The 25,854-nt window shown below is 34.3% G+C and overlaps 1 protein-coding gene across 1 annotated transcript in view; it reads right to left on the bottom strand.

Annotated features, from left to right (window-relative positions):
* Positions 1-2,609: 2,609 nt before the first annotated feature.
* LOC121378308 (ubiquitin carboxyl-terminal hydrolase 7-like) overlaps positions 2,610-25,854 on the bottom strand; it is a 53,577-nt gene continuing 30,332 nt past the window's right edge. Inside the window, 18 exon segments of the mRNA XM_041506416.1 lie at positions 2,610-5,910; positions 6,602-6,704; positions 7,213-7,284; positions 7,698-7,745; positions 8,393-8,561; positions 9,084-9,193; positions 9,490-9,567; positions 9,727-9,835; positions 10,532-10,699; positions 13,061-13,221; positions 14,063-14,130; positions 16,524-16,616; positions 17,658-17,757; positions 18,958-19,059; positions 19,771-19,834; positions 21,473-21,604; positions 22,597-22,666; positions 23,643-23,787. Of these exon segments, the coding sequence (XP_041362350.1) occupies positions 5,804-5,910; positions 6,602-6,704; positions 7,213-7,284; positions 7,698-7,745; positions 8,393-8,561; positions 9,084-9,193; positions 9,490-9,567; positions 9,727-9,835; positions 10,532-10,699; positions 13,061-13,221; positions 14,063-14,130; positions 16,524-16,616; positions 17,658-17,757; positions 18,958-19,059; positions 19,771-19,834; positions 21,473-21,604; positions 22,597-22,666; positions 23,643-23,787 (1,899 nt within the window). The 3' untranslated portion in view covers positions 2,610-5,803.

Below are 25,854 nucleotides of genomic sequence, written 5' to 3'. Positions count from 1 at the left end.
CAATAAAGTTACTTCTACCTTTCATGGGGCAGAACGCAGCCCAGTGGTAAAGTGTTCGTCGGTTTGGGATCGATCCCTGTAGGTGGGCCCATTGGGCTATTTTTCGTTCCAGCCAGTGCACGACTGGTATATCAAAGGTTGTGGTATGTACTACCCTTCTGTAGGATGGTGCATATAAAAGATCCATTTCTGCTAATCGAAAAGAGTAGCCCATGAAGTGGCAACAGCGGGTTTCCTCTCTCAATATCTGTGTAGTCCTTAACCATATAACCGTAAATAAAATATTTCATTCCTTCTTCCTTTCATGGACGAGATGTAGCCCAGTGATAAAGCACTCACCTGATGGGATGGGATCGATCTTCATCAGGCTATTTCTCGTTCTAGCCAGTTCATCACAACTGGTATTGTCTGTAGGATGGTACATATAAAAGATCCCTTGCTACTAATGGGGAAAATGTAATAGGTTTTCTCTACTATATTGCCAATTGTTTGACATCCAATGGCCGATGATTAATAAATCAATGTGCTCTAGTGGTGTTGTTAAACAAAACAAACTAACTTTCAGTACTAGGAAACAAACGGTTAATTGGTCTTTTCATGATCTTGCCGTGACATGATTTTAACATGCATCGTCATGATCGTGTGTATCGCTGTCAACTCGTGAGTCTGGCAGTTCAGATTTGTCATAGTTGCATTATGTAATCCAGTGGGAAGACATTTTACAATTCAGAGGTGTTATTAGAACTAAATTGGATAGTTTTATATATGGCAACACTGAATTTCAATACACAGCCTGTTGAATTTTGAACAATATAAATAGGCTATCCCACAATTCTCAGTTCGGCAAAGGTTAAACAGTCGGAACAATTCGGTTTGTTACATTTTCAGAAACCGAAAGTAGTCGACATTTTCCGAATGAGAAAAAAAGGCAGAGTTACTTCCCTTATGTTATTTTGACAAAAGAGGAACGATTTTTTTTTATGCTTACAAAAAATGTCATTTAAAAGGATAAATTGTTCTCCTGCACAGGTGAAAGGAGATTTGATCAAATACCGGGAGACTCCCGCGGAATCCGGGAGGGTTGACAGGTCTGACGAACCCAGAACCAACTAGATTTAAAACCAATGGCTTGTTTGTTTAATGACACCATTAGAGCACGACTGGCCTTGGTGGCGTAGTGGTTAGGCCATCGGTCTACAGGCTGGTAGGTACTGGGTTCGGATCCCAGTCGAGGCATGGGATTTTTAATCCAGATACAGACTCCAAACCAACGAGTGAGTGCTCCACAAGGCTCAGTGGGTAGGTGTAAACCACTTGCACCGACCAGTGATCCATAACTGGTTAATCAAAGGCCATGTTTTGTGCTATCCTGCCCGTCGGAAGCGAAAATAAAAGATCCCTTGCTGCTAATCGGAAAGAGTAGCCCATGTAGTGGTGACAGCAGGTTTCCTCACAAAATCTGTGTGGGCCGTAACCATATGTCTGATGCCATATAACCGTAAATATTTGTGACACATTGAAAGAAACCTGCTTTATTTTTTACATTAAGTAGCAAAAGATCTTTTAAATGTATTTTTTCAGACAGGACAGCATTTACCACATCTTTTGATACACCAATCATGGGACACTGGTTGAAAGGGGGAAAAAAAACCCAATCAGAGAATAGGTCCAGAGGGGATTTGATTCTTTGACCCAAGCACCTCGGGCTCTCACGACAAGAGGATTTAGCTCAGTCAATTGAGCACTTGCATTGCAGGTTCAAACCAACTCGGCAGATATATTCAACTGATTGGGGCTTTTTTCGTTCCAACCAGTGCACCATAACTGGTCAAAGGCCATGGTATGTGCTTTCCGGTCTGTGGGAAAGTGTATATAAAAGATCTCTTGCTGCTAACAGAAAAATGTAGCGGGTTTACTCTGATGACTGAATCAGAATTGCCAGATGTTTGACCTCCAGTAGCCGATCAATCGATCCTCTAATGACGTCATTAAACAAAACAAACTTTCTACTGACAGAGCTATATCCCACTCCTAAAGCCAACAGATTGACTACTACAATAACCAGAGTAGTTTAAACGAATTGGTGATTAAATTAATCATCAGTGTCTTCAACAACTTAAATAACGGGCCCATTTCACAAAACATCGTTAAGTTTACGTCTGCGACTAGCAGCTATACCGGGCATACATTTACAAGTGTTTGGCATCTATTCCATGAAGAAAATTACATCATTAAGGAAAATGAAGCATTTCAAGGACAAAAGAAAATGAAATTTTATGTGTATTTCTAAGTATATTTGTTGTACATGTACTATAATAGTAATAAGAATTGTGGTTTAGTCCGAGATTTACGTTTACATGCAAAACTAGGCTTACGATGTTTTCTGAAATTGGACTCTGATGTGTACCCAGGACATTGTGTACAAACATTAACTGCATACAAAAAAAGAAAAAAGAAAAAAAAATGTTTTCAACCGGAGAATCATGGTCATTGATCCTTGTGTTATATGCATCTCTTGAATATTTGAGTCAACATGCACAAACAATAACAATATGTATTTTTTGTTGAGCATTTTATTGTCAATTTCTCATACACCTAGAACATTCTTCTTTCATCACAGATAAAGTTCATGCCAGATTTGCTAGGAATTATGTTTAAAGCTTGGGGGGAAAAATAAATAAATAAAAAAAAAGTTGCTAAATGCAGGTAATTTCACATCCACAGAACAATTTTTTATTTTTTTTTAAACATTTTATAATAAGAAAAAACACTTTATAAAACATGAAAGAAAAGGAAAGATTCAACAAGAATTAATTATATGGACTGCATTAAACCTTTCACTCCAGCTATTTGATAATAATGTTTTATTTCAGTTTCAAACGAGAGAAAAAACCTTGACTGGACCAAATGATGTAAATCTAGGGATCACTGTTCAAAAAGTAAATGATCTATGGTGTGTTCAGGCCAAATGCTCGAGAACTTGACTGGTACCATCGTGTTTTATCATATCAAATTAATCTATTGCTGGGCGCAAAAACCAGTATAGCAAACAACTGCGATTGCTTGCCTTCCTGAACATGCCTCTTGATGGATTGTGAAAACACAAACATAAGAAGTTCTTTAACTATTCATAACTAGTAACAAAGTGCAGTGAGCCCTGCAATTGACCATTTTAATCATAATATATTAACCAGACATTTAAATTACAAAACAAAATGAGATTTTTTTTTTTTTAAATGAATAAAACCATAACAAGCAAACCAGTTTGTAAAAGGTTTGTTGGAGTGAAAGGATCAACAATTTACAAACCCTTATTTTAGAAACTAGTCCATGAAGATGTGTTAAATATTTTGGTTTTGTCATCAATATTACATTTTGGATCATCTTTTTAAATGTTTTATTTTTGTGTAGTTTAGACCATTGTACGTGGTTAAGCAATTTTAGAATACTGGTAAAATGTGGCTCAAATATGTTATAATTTCATATTGCAAGTATGCTTTAGAACTTTTATAGCCAATTCATGCTCTATACACTGTAAATGCAATGATATTTAACTAAACTATTTAATATTTACATTAAATAGGTATTTTATACAACATTTTTAAAGTTATTTCAGAAATTTAGGGATTTCAAAATTTATAGTTATATTTCTTTTGTTTGTTTTTTTTCTGTTTTTTTTTTATCCACAGAAGCTTCTTAAAATATGTTCTTTAGCATCAAATTATATTTAACGGTTTGGAGTCTTCTATCATTTCTTAGAACAATTTGGCTTGTGATGTTAAGAAAATGTTTGGCTAAAAACCTAAAAAAAAAAAAATGAAAATCATGAGTTAACATTTTTATTACATTTATATTCAGAAATGTTTTTGGGTGTGGGTTTTTTCTTAATGTTAACTTTTTTTTATAACCAATTCATTATTATTTTTTGCATTAAAAAGAAGATTAATTTGCAAGTCAAATGTTTTGTATCAATGAAAAATATTTATAATGCCAATATGCCTCCTCCACCCCACAAAAAAACCCCTCCAAACATGTATATTTATATATATGTATGTATGTGTGTGTAAAATAAATTTCTTTTCAAATTCAAGGAACAATTCCAATAGTACAATATAAAAATAAATCATACCTACTTGTAACTCCAGTGGCAATGAGCACCACTGATATTTGCATATACTGGTCTTCTTATTACTGAAATTTTTACATTTAACTTGGAGCTGGTTATGTTATTTTATCAGTTTATCACTTAAAAGTTCACTGAAGTATAAATAATGCTAGGCCGTAATAAAAAAAAATGTGTAAGCTTTAAAACTAGTTTGCATGCAGCTGCTTAGTTATTAAGGTTTTAGATTAGCACTTTTGAAAGTCTGGGTCATAACATTAATTGTTTTAATCTACATTTACCGACCTGAAATTTAGTGCCAATCGTGACCTGCAGGGACCACATTTGTAGAAAGTACTTCCTATAGCAAATTTTATGTAAGTTTAATATATGGTGTGAAAAAACAAAAATGTGACTTTCTTTCTTTTGACAAAGATAATCCAAGCATTATTTTGAAATTAACACTACAATAATGACCATAAAAATCTGATGCCAAAAAATGTTTTAAAAAATAAAGAAGCAAACTTGAAATTTTAGTTAGAAAAAGCTGCAATCAGACAAGAGATAAAGTAAATAATAAGACTATAAACGGACACAAATTTTAACTATGTATGTTTATCCAGTCGACACAGGAGTCCATTGATCGAAACTGGGCCCCATGTCATGCTATTAACAAAATACTGAGAATGTGGTTATGGCACAAGAGTGGTCATTGCAACCACAGTTGACAGCAAAAAATAATACCATTTAGTCTTTCAATTCATCTGCAAAAATGGTTTTGTCATTCAGCCCTAGTTGATATGTAAAAACTGTCCGAACTACATACATTATTTTCTTTCTGTACAATAATATTTATCCCTAAAAACAACTTGCATACAATGTCCGTTCAACAGACTTTTGAGACTTTTAAATGAACAGTAAAAGCAAAACATAGTGTTGACTAAAACAAGCACTGTTTTTAACGTTTTGCTGCAAATACAACAAAAACCGAGTCCATGGGTTACTTTGAATTACTTTGTGCATCTGTCAAAATATACAATTTAGATCACATTTTCATGTCCATCCCTTTTTCATAGCAGTATCTAAATCAAACACTCTTCCTGGCTGGAATCAGTGCTCAGTTCATCTTCAACACGGACCCATAGAACATCGCCATAAATTTCAGTAAACATGCTGTACTGAACTGGACATCAACACAGAGAGAACAATTCAAACACAAATGAAAATAAATGATGTAACATTCAAAACTGGCACTTGCAACCGATTTAATGAACGCGTTAAGCTGTTGAAGCCACACGAATATGCATCAACAGCAATTGAAAAAAAAGAAAAAAAAAGTTTCTCAAAGTATGTACATCCATTCGACACCACAGAACTTTTGAGAGTCTCACTTTGCTCAAGCAATCCCTTCCGACACTACATATACTCAACAACAATACATTGCTTTACAAATTAAATTTTTTTGATAATTGTTGAGTGTTGATTAAAAAGTACAAAAAAACCCACAGTTTGTAGCTCGCTCTGGTACCGCGATCAATCATCACGCTTCCAACAGATGTTACAAGAGACTGAGAAGATATTCCCGTCGACAGGTCGGCAGAACCGCGACCTACAGCCAAGATAGATGATGGCATAGGAGATTTCAGGGTGTGCAGTAGGTAAGTTAAAAAATCCTCTGGGCTCATCCCAGAAACATCTGTATCAGTTGTGGATCTTGATGGCTTTCTCTAGGTAGTTGTAGCGTGAACGCTTGGGTGTTTTGTTCACGTGGTCCAGCCCCAACCATGGACGGGCTTGCATTCCACCGCCTGTAATGAAATTTATACTAACAGTTTAGTACATGGCGCATATGAATAAAATAAATGCATATTATTTAAGAAAGTGCACATTGTATTATTGCTCAATCATATAAGGAGAGCCAAAATTGTGGATAAAGATAAGAAAAACGCTGCGACCATGTGACATGTTACTGCTATCATATATAATATCTACCTGGAGAAATGTAAAAATATGATTAAAATTTCCCTTTGGAAAAATTTACAGAATCTATTACTGTTGATACGGCAATTCCAACCAAGGGACAAAATGTGTAGATTTTTTATGAGGGCTGAGGTTTATGGAAGCATATTTAGTTGTTCAAGCCTAGGGCTTGACAGAATTTTCTAGCCCTGTGCAAAAGCTAGCTACTACAATCTAGTGGGTAAGACATATATGACCGGTTTTCAGACTTAACTGCATGTCACATTATGTATTTATCAACATCACATTAATTTCTTTTCTTTTTTTAATTTCTTTATTTCATTTTTTTTTTTTTTTTTAATTGGTCCGTAAATGTTGATGTCGGGAACATCACAAGAAACATATCTATGCTTTGTTTGGGTCTTATATTAGAATATTTATTACTCTTTATTGTCGGGAATATGCATTTTCTCCGACGACTGGATTAAGAACATATTAAATAAAACCCAAACTATTTTGGATTTCAATTATTTCACCCACCTGGTACACTGTGTGGCAGAAACTGTGTAAGATTCACTTTGAGATCATCCTCGTCGTCGGGTATGTATTCCTGTCTCCCCATGACAACAACGGCAAACTTGTACTGAAATACACAAAGCAAGCAAGTCGATTCAATTCGAAGACACACCCAATTCTTTCTCAGTATGAAGTACCTGTAATGCTTTCTAACAGAGAGAAGAAAGTGACAAATAAAATTTCCGAAAATTTCACAGGTATTATTAAAAAAAAAAGAAAGAAAGGGAATTATTGGGAGCTTTTCTTTAACGAAAAGGACAAACAGTTTCCAGATATTTTTCATCCTTGTTTTTAGACCTTTCAGTCATTCAAAATTGTCAATTGAATGTGTTTTCATAAAGCTGGATGAATGGACCTGTTAAAATATTACGGTTTTACTTAGAATATATTCAAAGTAATAATAATTTTTTTTTAAGTAAATCAGTTCTGAATTTCACTTATTAATATTAATGTCTTTTATAGAATATAATAATTAGGTTATTAGTGGTTTTGTTTTTCTATTTTTGGTTTTGTTTTAAACATAATTGATATTAGAATGATCTGGGTTTGAGCCCTTTAATTTAACAAACTCTTACCTTCTCAAACTCCTTATCTGGGATATCAAGTTTTTTTCGTATTCTCTCTTTTACTGATGCAAATGTTTCATTCTAAAAACAAATATTCCAATACATTAAACTGGAACAATTATCTGCTTGTATCTTTTTTACAACCTTTCTGATATAAGTCTAGAATACTGATTAAACAAAAATAGTAGTCTTTAAAAAGAAATACTGCGATAACCACACAGCAAATTTGGTGCTTGTTCATTACATACCACAAGCTTTGTATGCATTTGCAGTAACATAAGCAAACATGTTGTTTCTATAACAATATTAATTAAGCATTTAATATTAACTTAACAATAACTCCGTAACTCCATTAAATGTGAAGAAGTTTATAAGGAATAAACTGAGATAAACAAAGCCTTACACTTGAAACCTAATTAGTACGTTAGGTAGAACATGAAAGATAGCAATAACGGCTGTGATACAAATAAAAATAAATATAAATAAATACTTACATGCTTCACTTTTAATAAGAATGGGACACCAAATGTGGAGAACACTTCCTAAAAACAGAGGTAGTATATATTTCATTATAACTCAAATAATGCAAAAATTCATTCTGTAACCCAAACTAAGAGATCTGGGGCCTAAATCACAAAGATCTTTTAGGCTCTGCTAGACAACAAAGCATCCTCTTTGCAAGTCTTTTAGCATTGCACTGTGAGATCACAAAGTTGCAAGAGTTTAATGAATTAGGCCCCTGGGGAAAAATAAAATAAATCTGGGGAAATTCCAGACGAGGCAAGCGCCTCATCTGCCTCATGCTGGCTACGCATTTGGAGATAATTGCATGAGTGGGAGGGAGTGCCTTCGAAATTTATGTAGTGAGTTATTTCCTGCACAAGAGCAAGGTGTACAAAATAATTTTCAAACGAGCTCCATAAATATTGTGTGGCTTATGTGAGAGTGACAATTAAACATATTATGACCACCACCTTATTATGTGAAAATGTGCCACCTGGATCAGGATTTTATCATTGGTTATATTTTCTGAAGCACCAACTTGAATATCTGTCACTATAACTTAAATATTGTAAACCTTTATTCTCTATTTACCAATTAAAACCATCAGAGCATTAATAAAAAAAACCCCACCTGCTATTGTTAATCAAACAATAGTAACCTGAACATATTATGAACATTGCCTTACTTTGTGAAAATGTGCCACCGGGATCAGTATTTCATCGTCGGCCAGATTTTCTTCATCTTTGGGGATCTCCTCAACCCTGTATGTTTTTGTACCAGCCGCATTCAGACTGTCCAGTTGTTCCTCCTCCTTCTGGATGGCAAATATCTTGTTGCTAATAATCTCTAATAACCTAGAGACAGGTGGGAAAAAAAATCCCATGTGAAGTTGAATTTAATGTAAATATTGTGATGATTACACTATCCAAAAGTAAATGGAGACAACTGCAAAGTCAAACAATGATAAACTATTTGCCATTTAAAAGCCAAGTAAAACAAAACTTATGTACATTAAATAATTTAATCGCACAATTGAACTGATGGCGATTTTCAAATGTTGCTTAATTATTTCATTTCAGTTTTCAGCTTATATCCAATTACAAATTATGCACGCTGTTTGGTCAGTTATGCAACATTTAATTCACACAAGCCTCCAATTATTTATGTGCCGATGTTTTACATTTTAAAATTACATGCTGCAAACTAATACAAACACTTTTAAACTGATTTTTGGACACTAGATGCTGAGCACATTAAGAATCAAATAGTAGTCAAAATTTGATAACAATTAGTTACCTTGGTGAAAACCCCCCCATATGAATGGACATAAGATTTCGAGATATGGTCCCCTGTATATCATTATGAGTAACTCTTACCTGAGTTTACCAGACCCTACGCCATTGCTGTCCAGTTCGAGCTGTTTGAGTGCTTCTTCCAACAGATCCCGAACTCTACCACACTTGACAGGATACAACACCAACTCTTTCTGTGAACAGAGTAAAAACAAGGTTAAATCTTACTATAAAAAACCCCACCTCACCCCACCATACAATTTTATTTGTTACAAATTAAACTTAGGGATAGATGGGGTAAAAACCTACCATACAATTTTTTTATATTTAAAAAAAATTAAACTTAGTAGGTAGGTGGGATCAGATACTGCTAATGCAAATTATTTATACTTGCCTAGTAACTAATTCTGATATTACGTCTCTTGCTCACAGCACCGTGACAACATTTCTAAATTATTTCTTTACCCAATTCCAATCACCGAGTACTTACATCTTCTTTTAACCTGCTGTTCACCCAGACGCACTTGAACTGTTTCCGATTTTCCAGTTCATTGATCTTGATGCTCAACTATAAAGAAAATAATAATAATTATAATAATATATTTTTTAAGCATTTCAACACCAAAATAATTCTGGCTTTTATAAGATTCAAAATGAGACTAGATATTAAACACAGAGAGGTAATTTAATATTTCATTACTATGCAGACGATGGTAAACTGTCATACCCGTTGATAATAGATTTTCTTGGGTTGCCTGGGCTTCGAGTAGATGAGTAGATCCTTCAAAGAACCTTCATATGTACACTTGATGGGGTTCCCTGGACCATCTCTGTATCTGAATAAGAAAAATTAGTCAAACTGTTTTAATCACTTTCTTTTGATTCAAGATAGCATAAAAATAAATAAAAATACTATGTAAACACAAAATTAAAAGATTTTGTGAAACTCCATCTTCCCTCTACCAACATATTATAAATGAAAATAAACATCGAAGCACAACTTACTGAGACATTACTACAAGTTTTTTTGTAGAAGCATGAAAACTACATACCAAATATTTCTATGACATGATTCTTTTTACTTTCTACAGTTAGTTTTTAAATGACATTACAAATTTTCATTAACTCAATTTATCAATTAGGAGATAACCATATTGAGTTTTCAGATTTGCAAGTGTTGTCTATTTGATCCCACAAATGAAACATTTGCGGGCATCAAACAGACAATAACATCCGCAAATCTAAAAACTCAATATGATTATGTCCATTGTAAACTGAATCCTTTTTCTAAGAAACTAACTGTATATTTGGTATTTCTTGAAAAAAATACCTGGCTACAATCTAACTATAGAGCCTTGAATCATCAACTTCGTCTGTTCCAATTGCAATTTTCATTTGATCCCGGAAAAAGAATGTAATTAACCAATCACAATACAGAACACACTCGCCATCAGTTTACAATGATAAATGACCATTCCTGTTTTATAAGATACGTCTCTAATTTGTCTAATAGAATGTAAACTAAAGCATACCCTTGGCTCTTGTAGAACTGCAACATGTAAGGATCCGTGCCGAGATGATTTGCTACACTGTGTGCCATTTGGTCATAGTTCATTTTTAGTGACAATTCTAAGGGGAAACCGGTATCATTAGAATTTTGCTTATCACAGAATATGACCTCAACTCGGTAATACAGATCTCTGAAAGTGAAAAACAAATCAGTTGTCAACACACCATTTGAAATCTAAGCAGTAATAATATTCTATCTGTTCCAACAAAAAAATAAAACAAGATATGATCTGGACAAGGATTTACTGTTATGTGCAGTAGACTGAAAAGTAGGTCACAGTGACCTAGTAATAGTACGCGACATACTGCCATCCCAGGTTGTTCCTACATGTGAGGTTTGATGGTCCTGTATGCATCTGTATGCAAGATATGGTCCAGACAAGAAAAAGTTAACAGACGGACAGACAACGCCATACCATAATACGACCCATCATAGATTGGCATATAAAATTTTAGCGATTTAATGAAAATGGGTCAATTCACGAACATTTATTTTCGCGAATCTCCCAACCCCCATCAATAATAAAAAAAAGTACAGATGTCAATAATTTTGTTTTGAAAACGGAACTTAGTTTTGCCGGTTGTTACGCTAATCTGTAGAACTAATCCTACATGTACATGCGAGTGCTATACACATAAAACAATAGTTTTCTTGCTTTAACCAATCAAGACTTTATTGTCCTTATAATTGTTATAAAAACAAAAACCGAAAACAAACGAAACAAAATTTGAAGGCACAAGCTACTAGTACTCAGAAACTTAAGTTTGATTGAAACAATATTTATTGCCGTCAAAATACTAGGTCAAAACAGTTTGTGATTGGCTAACAGGCCAAAAATAAAAATAAAATTGTGAAACATCTGAACATAGCCCAAGTCCGGATTTACTGTGATAATGCAGGTTTACTTCCGTCGTTGAACACGTGTTGACTCTGTCCGATGAACTGATCGCTAGCACATGCGAAGGAAAACAGCATAAAGCTTTTTAGCATTAGTATTGTTTTATTATCATGTATGTACTTACAATCGTGTTCTTGATTTAAAGTTTTAAACAGCTTTTGTGTTTTGTGGTTTGTTCCGTGACAGGAGGGAGCACTGCTTTGTTACTACTAGCCTTGTGCATCGGAAACTAATGTGGTATAGTTGAACGAGACTACATATTTTTTTTTTTTTTTGTCGGCCATTATAAAAAGTTTATTTTCGCGTGGAATATATTTTCACGAATTTCATTCACATGCGAAAAACGCGAAAATAAATTTCACGCGAAAATAAAGTATTATACAGTAACTATCTATTTACAGTTATGCACATTTTTTTTTTTTTTTTACAAGCGATTGAATATTTGAATGAAGAATATCCGTTACAAAAGTTTTCATTTGTTTTTAACTCGACCCATCATTTCAGTATTGTAAAAAAAAAAAAATTATGGTCAAGAAAAAACGGGAATGGAGATTTTTATGAGTGACTAAGTTGAGGCCAGCAGTATCATTATAAAAATACTGGCATTCTGCGTGGCTTGTAGACCTGAGCGGTATACCGTATCTATCATTCAATATCGGTATCATGTTAATAACATTTACTGTACCAAGCAAATCTCAAAATACAGAAATTTCGCGCAAGTAAGGTCATAGTTTGTGTACCTGAAGTAGTCCTTGGCGCAAGGAAGGTATAGTTTGGGTACCTGAAGTAGTCCTTGGCACAAGGAAGGTCATACTTTGCTTATCTGAAGTAGTCCTTGGCACAAGGAAGGTCATAGTTTGGGTACCTGAAGTAGTCCTTGGCACAAGGAAGGTCATACTTTGCGTACCTGAAGTAGTCCTTGGCACAAGGAAGGTCATACTTTGTGTACCTGAAGTAGTCCTTGGCATAAGGAAGGTCATAGTCTGCGTACCTGAAGTAGTCCTTGGCGTAAGGAAGGTCAGTCTGCGTACCTGAAGTAGTCCTTGGCGTAAGGAAGGTCAGTCTGCGTACCTGAAGTAGTCCTTGGCGTAAGGAAGGTCAGTCTGCGTACCTGAAGTAGTCCTTGGCGTAAGGAAGGTCAGTCTGCGTACCTGAAGTAGTCCTTGGCGTAAGGAAGGTCAGTCTGCGTACCTGAAGTAGTCCTTGGCGTAAGGAAGGTCAGTCTGCGTACCTGAAGTAGTCCTTGGCGTAAGGAAGGTCAGTCTGCGTACCTGAAGTAGTCCTTGGCGTAAGGAAGGTCAGTCTGCGTACCTGAAGTAGTCCTTGGCGTAAGGAAGGTCAGTCTGCGTACCTGAAGTAGTCCTTGGCGTAAGGAAGGTCAGTCTGCGTACCTGAAGTAGTCCTTGGCGTAAGGAAGGTCAGTCTGCGTACCTGAAGTAGTCCTTGGCGTAAGGAAGGTCAGTCTGCGTACCTGAAGTAGTCCTTGGCGTAAGGAAGGTCAGTCTGCGTACCTGAAGTAGTCCTTGGCGTAAGGAAGGTCAGTCTGCGTACCTGAAGTAGTCCTTGGCGTAAGGATGGTCATAGTTTGCATACCTGAAGTAATCTTTGGCGTAAGGAAGGTCATAGTTTCCTGACTCCAGGTCGGGCTCGTCTCGCTGGAAGACGAGGATGTCGCCGTCCATCAGCTCCTCCAGCAACTTGTCCATCGGCTGATTCAGATCCTCCAGCTGCTCCGTCATGTTCGGCTTCACCTCCTGCAAGAACAACAGCCGGCACACATCCAGTAACTTACATAAAAATAACGTAAAGTTTGTTTTGCTTAATGACTAGTGAAAGTATGCTGATCATCATCTGTTATTACCTTCTGCAAGTACAACAGTCGGCAAACATCCAGTAACTTAATGTAAAAATAACGTAAAGTTTGTATATTGATCATTATCAGCTATTACCACCTGCAAGTTCAACAGTCAGCAAACGTCCTGTAACTTATGTAGAAAGATAAAGTTTATTTTGTTTTAAACACCATCATCATCTGCTATTACCTCCTGCAAGTACAACAGCCAGTAAATGTCCAGTAACTTGCATAAAAATAAGAAGTTAAAAGTTTGTTTTGTTTAATGACACCACTAAAGCACATTGATGTGTTAATTATTGGCTATTGGATGTCAAACATTTGGTAATTCTGACATATAATCTTAAAGAGGAAACCCACTACATTTTTCCATTTTAGCAAGGAATCTTTTATACACACCATCCCATAGACATAATAGCACATACCATGGCCTTTGATATACCAGTTGTGGTGCACTGGCTGGAACGAGAAATAGCCCAATGGGCCCGACGGGGATCGATCCTAGACTGACTATATATCAGGTGAGCACTTTACCACTGGGCTACGTCCCACCCCACGTAAAAATTACAGAAAAGTTTGTTTTGTTTAATGACATCACTAGAGTATGTTGATTATCCTGACATTGTGCTAATACCTCATGCAAGTACAACACACAGCAAACATACACTTACTTAATTAAAAAGAACTAAAGCTTAGAGCATGCTGATCATCATTAGCTATTACCTCCTACAGGTACAACTTACCTCATAAATTATGAGTGGAGTGGTGATAGGAAAGCCAGCTTTTCTGTTCAGTTCTGGAACCAACTCCACTGAAAATAAACACAAATAAATTAAATCTTCATGAATACCATAACAGAAAGTGCCAGGGTATATGGGACAAAGATACTATTATGGGGATATGGGGAATTTATATAATTTATAATTTTGTATTAAAGATATCTAAATTTATCACTTGTTATTTGTTTGTGTGAATTATCATTAGTGTGTGCTCTGGGCTTTATTGTTCATGGTAGGTTAGTTCTGCGTTCTGGGTATGGCGATATACCACAACCATAGTATAGGTTGGAACGGGAATGTAACGATTGGGGGCTCGTCCGGTTTATTTGTGTAATCCAGTGGAACCTATTGTTGTTTGGACTGATTATAATCCTCTTGTGTTTGTACATAAAATGAGAAGTAAAAATCAGAGGTTGTTAAGATGGTCTTTACAATTACAAGAATACAGTATTAAAATTTGTCACATTAAAGGACGTGAAAATGTAGTGGCAGATACATTGTCAAGATGTTATTGATTTAGGGCAGATAATGTATGAAATGATATTTTGTTTGTTGTCAATAGTGTATAGTAATATAAGAAAATATTATTATATGGTAGTTTAATAATTATTAGTAAATTAGTTAACTGACCATGTAGTATTTATGTGTTGATAAGTGCATAATAGATATGTATAAAAATATTGATTGAAGCAATATTTTTTTTTTTATTGGGGTGGTGGGGGAGGGGGGGGGGGGGGGGGGAAAAATGTTATGCTATTCTGGCATAGTGTGTATATAATGTGTTGGACTGTGTGGCGGACATCGATATGTGAAATTTGGATCCCTGTGTGAAAATTCGTGAACTATTGTGACACACGTAAATGTGTAATGAACTGTAAAATAAATAATAACAGCATTGTTATTATTTAAGAAATGAAGAAAGGATGTTTAAAATATACGAATTATAATGACTTACCTGAACTGATAATATTTATCTGAATTAGAAGTATGGCCGACCTCGTGCACGAGCAACCGACGTGGTGTATTCGGACAAGGGAAGTAACTCTTCGGGATTTCTGTATTGGTGTTTCCGTTGATTTGTAAATAGCTCCAGTTGAGTGTGAATTATATATTGGAAATGATTTGATTGGTGTATAGATCAAATCTCATGATTGATCATGGAGAGATTCAAGGTTAAATGTCACGCACCGGGATAGTATATAAATGAGACACGAATGTGGTTCAGCATACGGTGACAGGTCGGAGGCAAGCCAGGTGGTTAACAACAACAGGAGTGAACGGACAAGATGAACTGTGCCAGTGCCGTGAATATTGACGTCATCGTATCCGGATTTGGGAATTCGTTATGTTTTGGACTCATTTGGTGAATATTAATATTAATATACACATAAATGCCATTTGTGTAAATAGTAATTTCATATATGAGGAATTTACATAATTAATAATTTTGTATTAAAGATATCTAAATTTATCACTTGTTATTTGTTTGTGTGAATTATCACTAGTGTGTTCTCTGGGCTTTATTGTTCATGGTAGGTTAGTTCTGCATTCTGGGTATGACGATTTACCACAACAATAGTATAGGCTGGAACGGGAATGTAACAGATACCATACCAAGTCCTTTTAGCATAACATAAGCAGCCTAAATTTAAAATAAAACACCCTATTCTTCACAGTCTGTTACCATCTAAATAAACACTTTTAAATTTCAGTATATCTCACCCCAACTAAATCCACCATAAAACTAGACAACCAAAGATCATTTATATAAAAAATGTCTGAAGAACCACTCACATAAAAACAAGCATTCTGTGAGTACTGCTAAAGCAATACATGTCCCCTATAGGGCCCAACAAATTTTCATATCTCCCAAGTTCTAGAGCCATAAGAGCGAAAAATGGGCACAGCACCATGAAAGTCAAACTTGATCTGTAACAGTACATAGTAAAGCTATACATAAAATTTCAGCTCAATATATTTTATATATATTAAAAAAAAAAAAGGTCAGGGAAAACTAATTTTCTTATCTCCTAAGTTCAAGGGCCATAACTCTGTAAAAAAAAAAGAAGGGTAAATCGCCACAAAAGTCAGTAACAGTCCATGATAAAGCTATACAAAAAATATCAGATCAATGTCTTTAGGAATTGTGTGAAAAAGGTCCTGAAATCTATATGCAGGACAGACAGATGGACAGACACACAGACAGACAGGACAGACACAAAACCTATAGTCCCCTCCGGTTGGATCGGTAAAAATCCAGGTTCCCATTACCCCATATATGATCTTTTTCAGAATGGTTATGACACATGATTTACAAGGCAACCATGATCCCTGACATATGCATATACAAGTGTGTAGTTACGTCTGACTGACCAATTCACAAGTTTGTGACAAACTGATCTAAATGTCAAAAGACTCAACTAACCTGCTTTTGCCGAAATAGGAACATAAATGTGTCCACAGAATGACATCGATTTGGTGCTTGGATCATACATCTTCAGAAACAGTAGCACATCACCTAAAACAATTATATAAATGTTACTCACAATATACAAAAAAAACCCATTTCATTTCTTAATATACAGCAATATTCTGCCATGCTAAGGCAAACGGCAATAAGTGATGAATTAACGATTTGGAGAAAATCACTTTTTGTGACTTTTATCCATCTGGCAGGCTTTAGTAAGCAGTTGAATGATTTGTTTTCTAAATAATAACGTTTCAGGAAGATATTTTTCTGGTTATTGCTACATGATTTTGATGCTTGCTTTAAAACACATTTTGTATCTGATTTTCACTTACTCAGGGTTACCACTGGGTGTGAAGAAAATTTCGCCAAATTATTTCTTAAACTTAAATTAAAAAATAGCAGAAATCCAGTTATTTTCTAGCAAAATATCAATTATTACATGAGATTATTTCGCCAAATTGAAATAAATTTTGCCAATTGTTTTAAAACTTTGCAAATGACAAATTTGGCAAGTGCCAGAGCAGGTTAGGTTATATAGGGTTGACTCCTGTATCTAGAACTGAATGTCATATCATGTAGTGTGTTGACTATATATATTACATGAGATTATTTCACCAAATTGAAATAAAATTTGCCAATTGTTTTGAAACTTTGCAAATGACAAATGTAGCCCTGATTACTATCTATTGCCTTAGCAGGGCGGTTTTCCATAAAAACTTTACATCACTAAGTTACTCACTACTACTGTAACAATATTTTATATTTTGTAGTATTTCATGACACAATATAGACAGAAATGTGGCACTATCAGTTTACTTGATGAAGCCTGTAATGACAGCTATTAAAACATACAAATTCTATATTTCATAACTACATCTTTTATACTGACCTTCTGGGGAAAACATCAATGTGGACCGCACCAAACATAATACAAATCAACTATTCAAACACTGAGGATTAATTATGAGTGGATTAGAAGACTTAGTTTTAGCAAACAGCTTGAATTGTGTGGTTTTTGTTTAAAATCCGAAAGCTAAACATCAAAAATATTCTTTGTTTTATACTGATTTACTCTAAAAGACGACTTACTTTCTTTGTCAAAGGGAGGCAATTCATTCAACCCACTCTCTGGACTGAGTGTTTCAACAAAGACAAACCAAGGACAATCATTTTCTGACAAATCTTGAACCTATTTAATAACAAAAATATATACTATGAAATTTTACATACATTTTTTTAAAGAAAAAAGAAACTACCTTTTTATTAACAAAACCAATGTTCTTAAAATCTAGTGTATACAGTTTAACATCTAACAAAAATATGTTTTAAAAAGGTTCCTAGTAATCATAAAAGCATTACTTAGTAACATAATGCAATGTAAGTAATCAATAATTGATACAACTAACCTATATTCAACTATGCATACACAGTCAAATTTCGTTATTTCTGTAAACTCGAGTACCCAATATATCTCGAGGTCCAATGCCGGTCTAGACAATTTTTCTATGTAAAGTTACGAAACTAAACACTGTTATCTCAAGCATGCTAATCTCGAATATGAGGCTTATCTCAAGCATATTTAGATATCCCTAGGTGCACTTTACTGGGGGGTTTTCAAAGTATATTCAAAATTTACATGTAAAATGACTCCTTTTTTACTTATGTTTAGGGTATTAATTTGATATGCCATTTCCTTCTTCTAACTATGTCAGCATGAAGAAATTCACACACAAATAGGGTTATTTTAAAATACAAAAACGACTATATTGTTTAGTGCTGTTACCTTAACAAACATAAATTCATGTTTGGAATAATTTGCATCAGCAACTATTGTGTTTATCTTGAGCTACTGATACCTCAAGCTTGTTGGACCGGTCCCTTCAACATCGAGATAATGAAGTTTGACTGTATCATATTTTATTCTTACAAAATTCTAATTGTCTAAGGTATCCAATTCCTTGTTCACCATTTGTTAAAGGAATTATACCAATATTGCAGTCACTTAGTAGGCGACAAATATGGATCCATTGAAAAGATGGCCATTTTCTTTATTTTTATATTGTTAGAATCAGAGCAGGTTAGGTTATATAGGGTTGACTCCTGTATCTAGAACTGAATGTCATATCATGTTGACTATATATCAGGTTTGAGGTGAGTTACTTCCCCTTTTGGACCCCTCAAATAAATGAGTAATAATATTTCAAACTCTAGATGGCAGACTAGTCACAGGGGCTGGGGTTTTTTTTCAAAAGGTAGAAAGTTAAAAATAACATTTCTGGTTTAACTGCTACTTAGGCCAATATTTGTGTGCCATGGCTAATTGAAAACAAGAGAGGTGAATACCTAAAAACAATGAAATTATATTAAAAAATAATTAAATCTATCATACCGATTTGGTCAAGTCTGCGTCAATATCAATCATGGTTGGTCTAAATGTCTGGTTCTGACGACAGTGAAATGGCCAGGGTCTTATTTGTTTTACTGGGTATTTCTGAAAGTAAACATGAATCAAGTGTTTTATACATTTCATTTCATTTCAATTTATTTTCGTGCTTATAAAGGTTCAAGCATGCTGTCCTGGGCACACACCTCAGCTATCTGGGCTGTCTGTCCAAAACAGTGGATTAGTTGTTAGTGAGACAGAAGAGGGTGCAGTGGTCTTACACCTACCGATTGTCATTAAAACTCGCTCTGGGTGGGAGCCGGTACTGGGCTGCAAACCCTGTACCTACCAGCCTGTAGTCCGGAAGCTTAACCATGACACCACCGAGACTGGGTTTTTTTTAATATAAATAATATTTTGCCTTTTGTTAAAATAAATGTTGAGTTCAGTTCATTTCGTAACTGTTTCTTTTGTCATTGAATTTTAGTACCAATTGTTTTTGGGTTTTTTAGTCATTTCAGAACAAAATTAAAGATGCAATATTAAGGATACTTTTAATTTTAGCTTTTATGATCAATAATCAAAATAAAATTTCTGTGATATTTTATTCTTTAAGTCGGTTCTAGATTTTTTATTACTAGTTCATCGATATCATAATAGTTAATTTTCTAGCTATAAAATGTGGCATCAAATCGTATGCTAAGCAGATGTAAAAAAAACATTTGCATTCAGGAAGCAAAGAAAGAAAAAAAAACAAAAAGAAAAAAAACAAAATCTATTAATATTCCAATACTTCAGGTAATTTACATATACACTTACCAGATTTTCTGCTAACATTTCGACGAGTTCTTCCAAGGTGCAAGTTTTTTTCACTTTGAAATTTCTACAACAAAAACAGAAAGAATATAGCAGTTGGAAACACTTGGAAATAGAAAAACATTATGGACTAATATACTGATACCACACAGGAACAAATTGCCACTTTTACAGGCTCTTGGAATTTCAATGTCTTTGGTCTTTTTCTGGTCCTATAGACGTGTATGCTTATTCTGTATTCAAAAGTGCACAGAAATGTATATTTCAGAGTTGTAAACTCGAAGTACAACAGTTTTGCACTTGTACATAAGTAGTTTCTAGTTGCATCAAAATAGTCAACACCAACATATGTCACTGACAAATTCAGCTATTTTTACTATTAATAAAACAAATGAATGTTTTTTTTTCTTCTTATTATTCAACAACCCAAAATATTTTGTAAGTTATGAATGAGATCTTTTCCCCACATAAAATGTAACAAAAAGTACTAAAGAATAGTCTCCCACTAATTTTGCAATGATTGATTGCCAGTGATGGCACATTTAATGTATGCTTTACTTTTATCATCAAAACGGACTAAAAAGAAACATTGCATGGTAATTTTTCTTGTAAATTCAAAGGTAAAGATCAACTAAAGTAACTTTTTTTAATTCTTCCATGTTTACAAGTCATAATTCAGAACTCAAGTGCATTTTTAGAAGTCAAGTGCATCTTTTTTAATGCTATTTACGTACACACTTGAACACAGCATTAGTATAAGAGAAATTTTTACATAATGAAAATATCTGTATTCTTATTGGTTAAAAACCAGTCACATAACCTCTCGTAAATAATGATATTGCCCTGTGACGGTCCCACCAGTCCATCAAAAGTGATATTGCCCTGACCAATGAAAATAAATATGAGACAAAATTCTCTCCAATTAATCAACTGCTAATTCTAATGTAGCCTAAACAAGCACAAACTTGTGACAAAACGCTTTGCTGTCCTTCAATAAAAAGATAACATCTTTAGTCATACCGAGTTTAATTCCGCAAATACAACAAAAACAAGGTCGGTAATCGTCAAACTGTGTAAGGAATATCTCGCAGATTTGGAAACGTACATGATACGTCAAAATGCAGTTGAAAACTGCACTCTCAGGATTTTTGTTACAAATAAAAAAATGCATTTGGAGGTTATCGGTAACTCTTCAGTATTAAATGTATGTTCAGATTTATCACATTTTGTGTTTTATTTTGCTATTAATATGATTTTGACACTCTTGCTGGTTATAAATGTCTTGAATTTGATTTTTGTCTTGGTAATGTTTCAACTGTTTATTTCTGCATACAACGTCATAGGATTACGTGACATCACTAAATCCCATCAGTGTTAATACATTGCAGGAAATTATAAGCGTTAGCATATTTTGATTCTGATAAAACAAAGCAGGAATGTACGAGTCTTATGGATGACATTATGTAATAAAACATGTCTTATGGACCGAAGAAATTGATACTGACCTCGGCCGTTGGCCTCAGTCAATATCAATTTCTTTGTTCCATAAAACATATTGCCCTCAATGACTGATAAATATCCCTGTTAGCTCCGACAGTAGAACTCCAATTCCTGCAATGGTGGATCACCAATTCAAATCCCCTCAGTGGACGTTTAGTTAATTGTGAAATTAATGTTTAAGTTCCAAAACAAATGAAGTTGTTACCTGTAGTTTACTTTCTCTAGGTCAAACAGATCATTGCCTTGGAAACCACAGAAGTTGTCTTCCAGTAACACATTCACATTCATGTACAGATGAGCTTCTGTTCTCTCCTTGCGTTTCTGAGCTTCTAGCCTCCTGTAAATAACAATAAAAGAAATTTAGTTTACCACATATGGCATCTACTGTCACAGTTGTTCTGGAAAAATACAGAAATTTTCAACTGTTGATTCTCATGTTAAAAATATATAATATTGAGCAAGCAGATGCAAGTAACAGAATATACAAGTGTACCATTATTTGACCAATGAGTAAAAGTATGTTAAAGTTTGTTTTATTTAACAACACCACTAGAGCACATTGGTTTATTAATCATCAGCTATTGGATGTCAAACATTTGGTAATTTTGACATATAGTCTTAGATAGGAAACCCACTACATCTTTGCATCAGTACCAATGGATCTTCATATGCACCATCTAAGACAGGATAGCACATACCACAGCCTTTGATATACCAGTCATGGTGCACTGGCTGGAACAAGAAATAGCCCAATGGGTCCACCAACGGGAATTGATCCCAAGACCAAGGAGTAAGTAAACACAATAATGTAATGTATCAGCAATGCTCTTTATCCAAATAATGTACGTCGACGTAATACAAGATAAAGACAAATGTTGTTAAAGGCACAGACCCTAGTTTCAGCTAGTGAAAATGGACACTAAGTTTAGTTAATCTACAAACCTGTAACACACATCTGGATAATGTTATAACAAGGAGAAGGTAAAGTCTGTGATGTTTAAACAGAGAAATACTGTCTTGAAATAAATAGAGCTCGTCTCGATAACCATTACTTCTCATAGGAAATAGTGTTTTTAGAATTATGAAAAATGCATTTTGAGGTATTGCAAAAAACTGGATGACCAGAATCATTTCAGGTGTACGGAAATTAATATTCTAAATAATAAAATGTAAGTATTTCTAATTTAAATGATCAAAAATGGCTTTAATAGTTAAAAATTACCTCATAGTGTTCAAAAACTAGGGTCTGTCACTGTAACCTATGTCACAAAATCAGACAAATAAAAACAGTTCAAACTGAAAGTCACATCCTTCCATCTCCATTTTTACCTTTCCTCTGCTAACCGATTCTTCAATGTTTCTGGAATATCATTTCCATTTATTGTCTGGAAAGTGTCACCTGAAAAACAAGAAAAACTACATACACATTTGAATGATGATTTATTTTTATTTTTTTAAATACCAAATTCAATGACTGGTAAGCATATCCAACTGGTGAAATGGAGACACAGCACTAAAATTTTACTTGGGAAAGACGTTTACGGTGCTGAAATCTGCACATTTGAACAACAGAAAATTTTATGAAATTTTTATTGTCTATGCACTATGTGTGCTATTATCATCTTTGAGTTTTTGGTTATCTTGAAAGTTTCACAGTTAAACTGATTCTGAAATGGTTTTGTTTATGGATGGATGGATGGATGGATGGATGGATGGACAAACAAATGTTTAACAACAGCCCACGTCAAAAATGTCTTCAATTCTGTGTAAATTAAAGATAAGTATATGAAAAGGATTATTTACATTAACATAAAAATTAAATAATTATGTAGAAATTATGGAAATACAACAAACTATAGGGGATTTACAAACCAGACTTCACACAATTTTTTTCCCCATCTTATTTAAACATTCAAGAAAACAACCCTTAGTGAGACTCATTCCAAGGAAGAAAGGAAGGAAAGAAGGAAGGAAGGAAGGAAGGAAATGTTTCATTTAACGACACACTCAACACATTTTATTTAGTTATATGGTGTAAGATATATGGTTATGGAACACACATACACTGAGAGAGGAAACCCACTGTTGCCACTTCATGGGCTGCTCTTTTCAATTAGCAGCAAGGGATCTTTTATATGCACCATCCCACAGACAGGATAGTACAAACCACAGCCTTTGTTACACCAGTTGTGGAGCAATTGGCTGGAACAAGAAATAGCCAAATCATTCCAAGGAATTCCATTTGTATATTATAAACTTGTAAGATTACAAAATGGGAAGATCAGAAATATATATTTATGCCCAGTGGATCTGAAACTAAGACCAATCCCATTATGTGTTGACAAATAAATAGTTTAAGCCAAATTAAGACTTACCCATATTACTCTCCCTGACATACACCAACATGTAAGCACTCGTACAGTGTTTGACAGACAGTTCATCATCCTGACCACCGAAGTTCTGGTCAAGAACTTCAAACTTTGAACATCTTGACACCACATCATCGTCAAACTTGAACCACTGCATAACAAATACATGCAATTAGTTGTCCGGAAACATTACAATTATTATTATTTTAAACTGAATACTTTTATTTACTGATTGTACATTATGTTTTTTTTTTTAAATGGCGGCTATGTACAGTGTCCTATAAAAACAATGTAATAAATTCTTAATTAAGAGAGACCACTTTATTGTTTTAACTCCTGAGAGAGAGAGAGAGAGAGAGAGAACAACAGGAAAAGAGAAGCACCAAATACTCCATCACACCAAACAGTGAAATATACTAAGTTTCTTGCATATTTGGATAAGTCTGGCTTCAGAAAAAATGTAAATTCAGAAAAAATGTAAATTCACAAAGAAAAAATATTTTCACAAACTAAATACATTTTTAACATCAACATGTATCAGTTGACACACAATGTCAGGGTATGACCATTTTTTTAAAAGTCACTAGCCACAGGGCTAGTGGGTTTGTAAATTCCACTAGCCCACCAAAATAAAGCACTAGCCCACCAAAATAAAGCACTAGCTCAAATTTCTGATCAATTACAACAAACTAAGGTATATGAGGCTGAAAAACAATGTTTCAAGGAACCCAACCCCTATAGTACCTTTAAACCGACGACTGATTTTCTTATGTACATGAGTATAAAAAAAATGTAATATTTTTTTTTAGTATTATTAGTATTAGTATTATTTAGTGAAAATTTATTACAATTTGTAGAGGTGAATGAACTTTCAAAAATAAATCAATAATTTATTTATTTTTGAAACTGCATCACCTACACTATTTTATCCTAAACATTTCCCACCCCTCCCCACCATCCCCACCTAATCAGGAGGGGGCAAGTAATTAACAAAGTCTAAGTACGATAATGCATGATCTTTTGTTCAGTGTATTCGGTAGTGAATTGTCACCAAGAACGGTAATATCAGTTGCTTTAATAGCCTACAAGACAATATATCCCATGTCAGACAGATGTCAGCAAATATACCGGCAAGATTTAACTTGTCAATTGATAAACAAAAAAAGTATTCTCTTGTCCCGCCCCGCTATTCCATTTTGCCGCCCCCCTTTCACGTTCCCCGCCCTCCTTTCACGTTCCCCGCCCTCCTTTATTTTTGAGTGCCCCTCTTTATTTTCCAGCACCTATCTCTGTTATTTCCAAATCCACACAAAAAACAACGATCAGTCTGCACACTGGACATAAAAAAAAACAAGCCGCGTTGTGTACGAAAAAGCAATTGACGAAACATTTACGACAGTTACCGTAACATAAGTTAACAGTATTTTTAACAGCCTCTATTTTGTTCAATATCTGTATCCATCTGTATGTTTGATAGACACAATAAAAGTTATATTTTATGTAAGCAATGAAAACATTTTATTTTTTACGGATTCGGCAATCTCCAATTGAAAAAAACCCCTCTTATTTGGCGCCAAATTTGTCACGTGATCAGAACAGTCATTTGTTTCCACTAACTATCGTTTGATATTCTGTCCTCAGTTGCAGATATAATTGGTTGAAATTGATGATTTTTACTTTCTGTTATTCTGTTTATTCAGCAGTTCTTTATAAAATATTGTAAACTTTTCATTTTGAGGGGATATGAACGCTTATAAAAACAACGAAAGTGGTAGTGTTATCATTAAAATCATTTATCTTGAGTGCCAAAAATAATATATACACTGTCTTTACAAAAACGAAACTACTTTTTATCAGCTGGCGATAATATTTTATCACAGCGATTGATTCATTCGATGAAGTTGGAAATAACAATAATGTATCCGACATTAGATCACTTTACAAACATCTTTATTGTTTTTCGTATATCTTGAAATCTTTATTAAAAATAATAATATTAAAACTTCGATCAGTCCAGCAAAACCGGAACTGCCCATGAATGTCAGACCGATATCATCTTCGGTTCAATTAAAAGACGATTATTTTTATAAACCCCTTTGCACTGTTTTGTAGGCAAAATAAGAAGTATGTCTTTTTTCAGTTTACCAACACCCCTTTTTTTTCTTCTTTTTTTTGCTTCTCGTTTATTGGTGTGGGTTGTTTTGTTGTTGTTTTTTGA

This window comes from Gigantopelta aegis, chromosome 8 (assembly GCF_016097555.1).
Source record: "Gigantopelta aegis isolate Gae_Host chromosome 8, Gae_host_genome, whole genome shotgun sequence".
Lineage (NCBI taxonomy): Eukaryota > Metazoa > Mollusca > Gastropoda > Neomphalida > Peltospiridae > Gigantopelta > Gigantopelta aegis.
The sequence above is the reverse complement of the archived record's forward strand: the minus strand, read 5'-3'. Positions and strand labels throughout refer to the sequence as shown.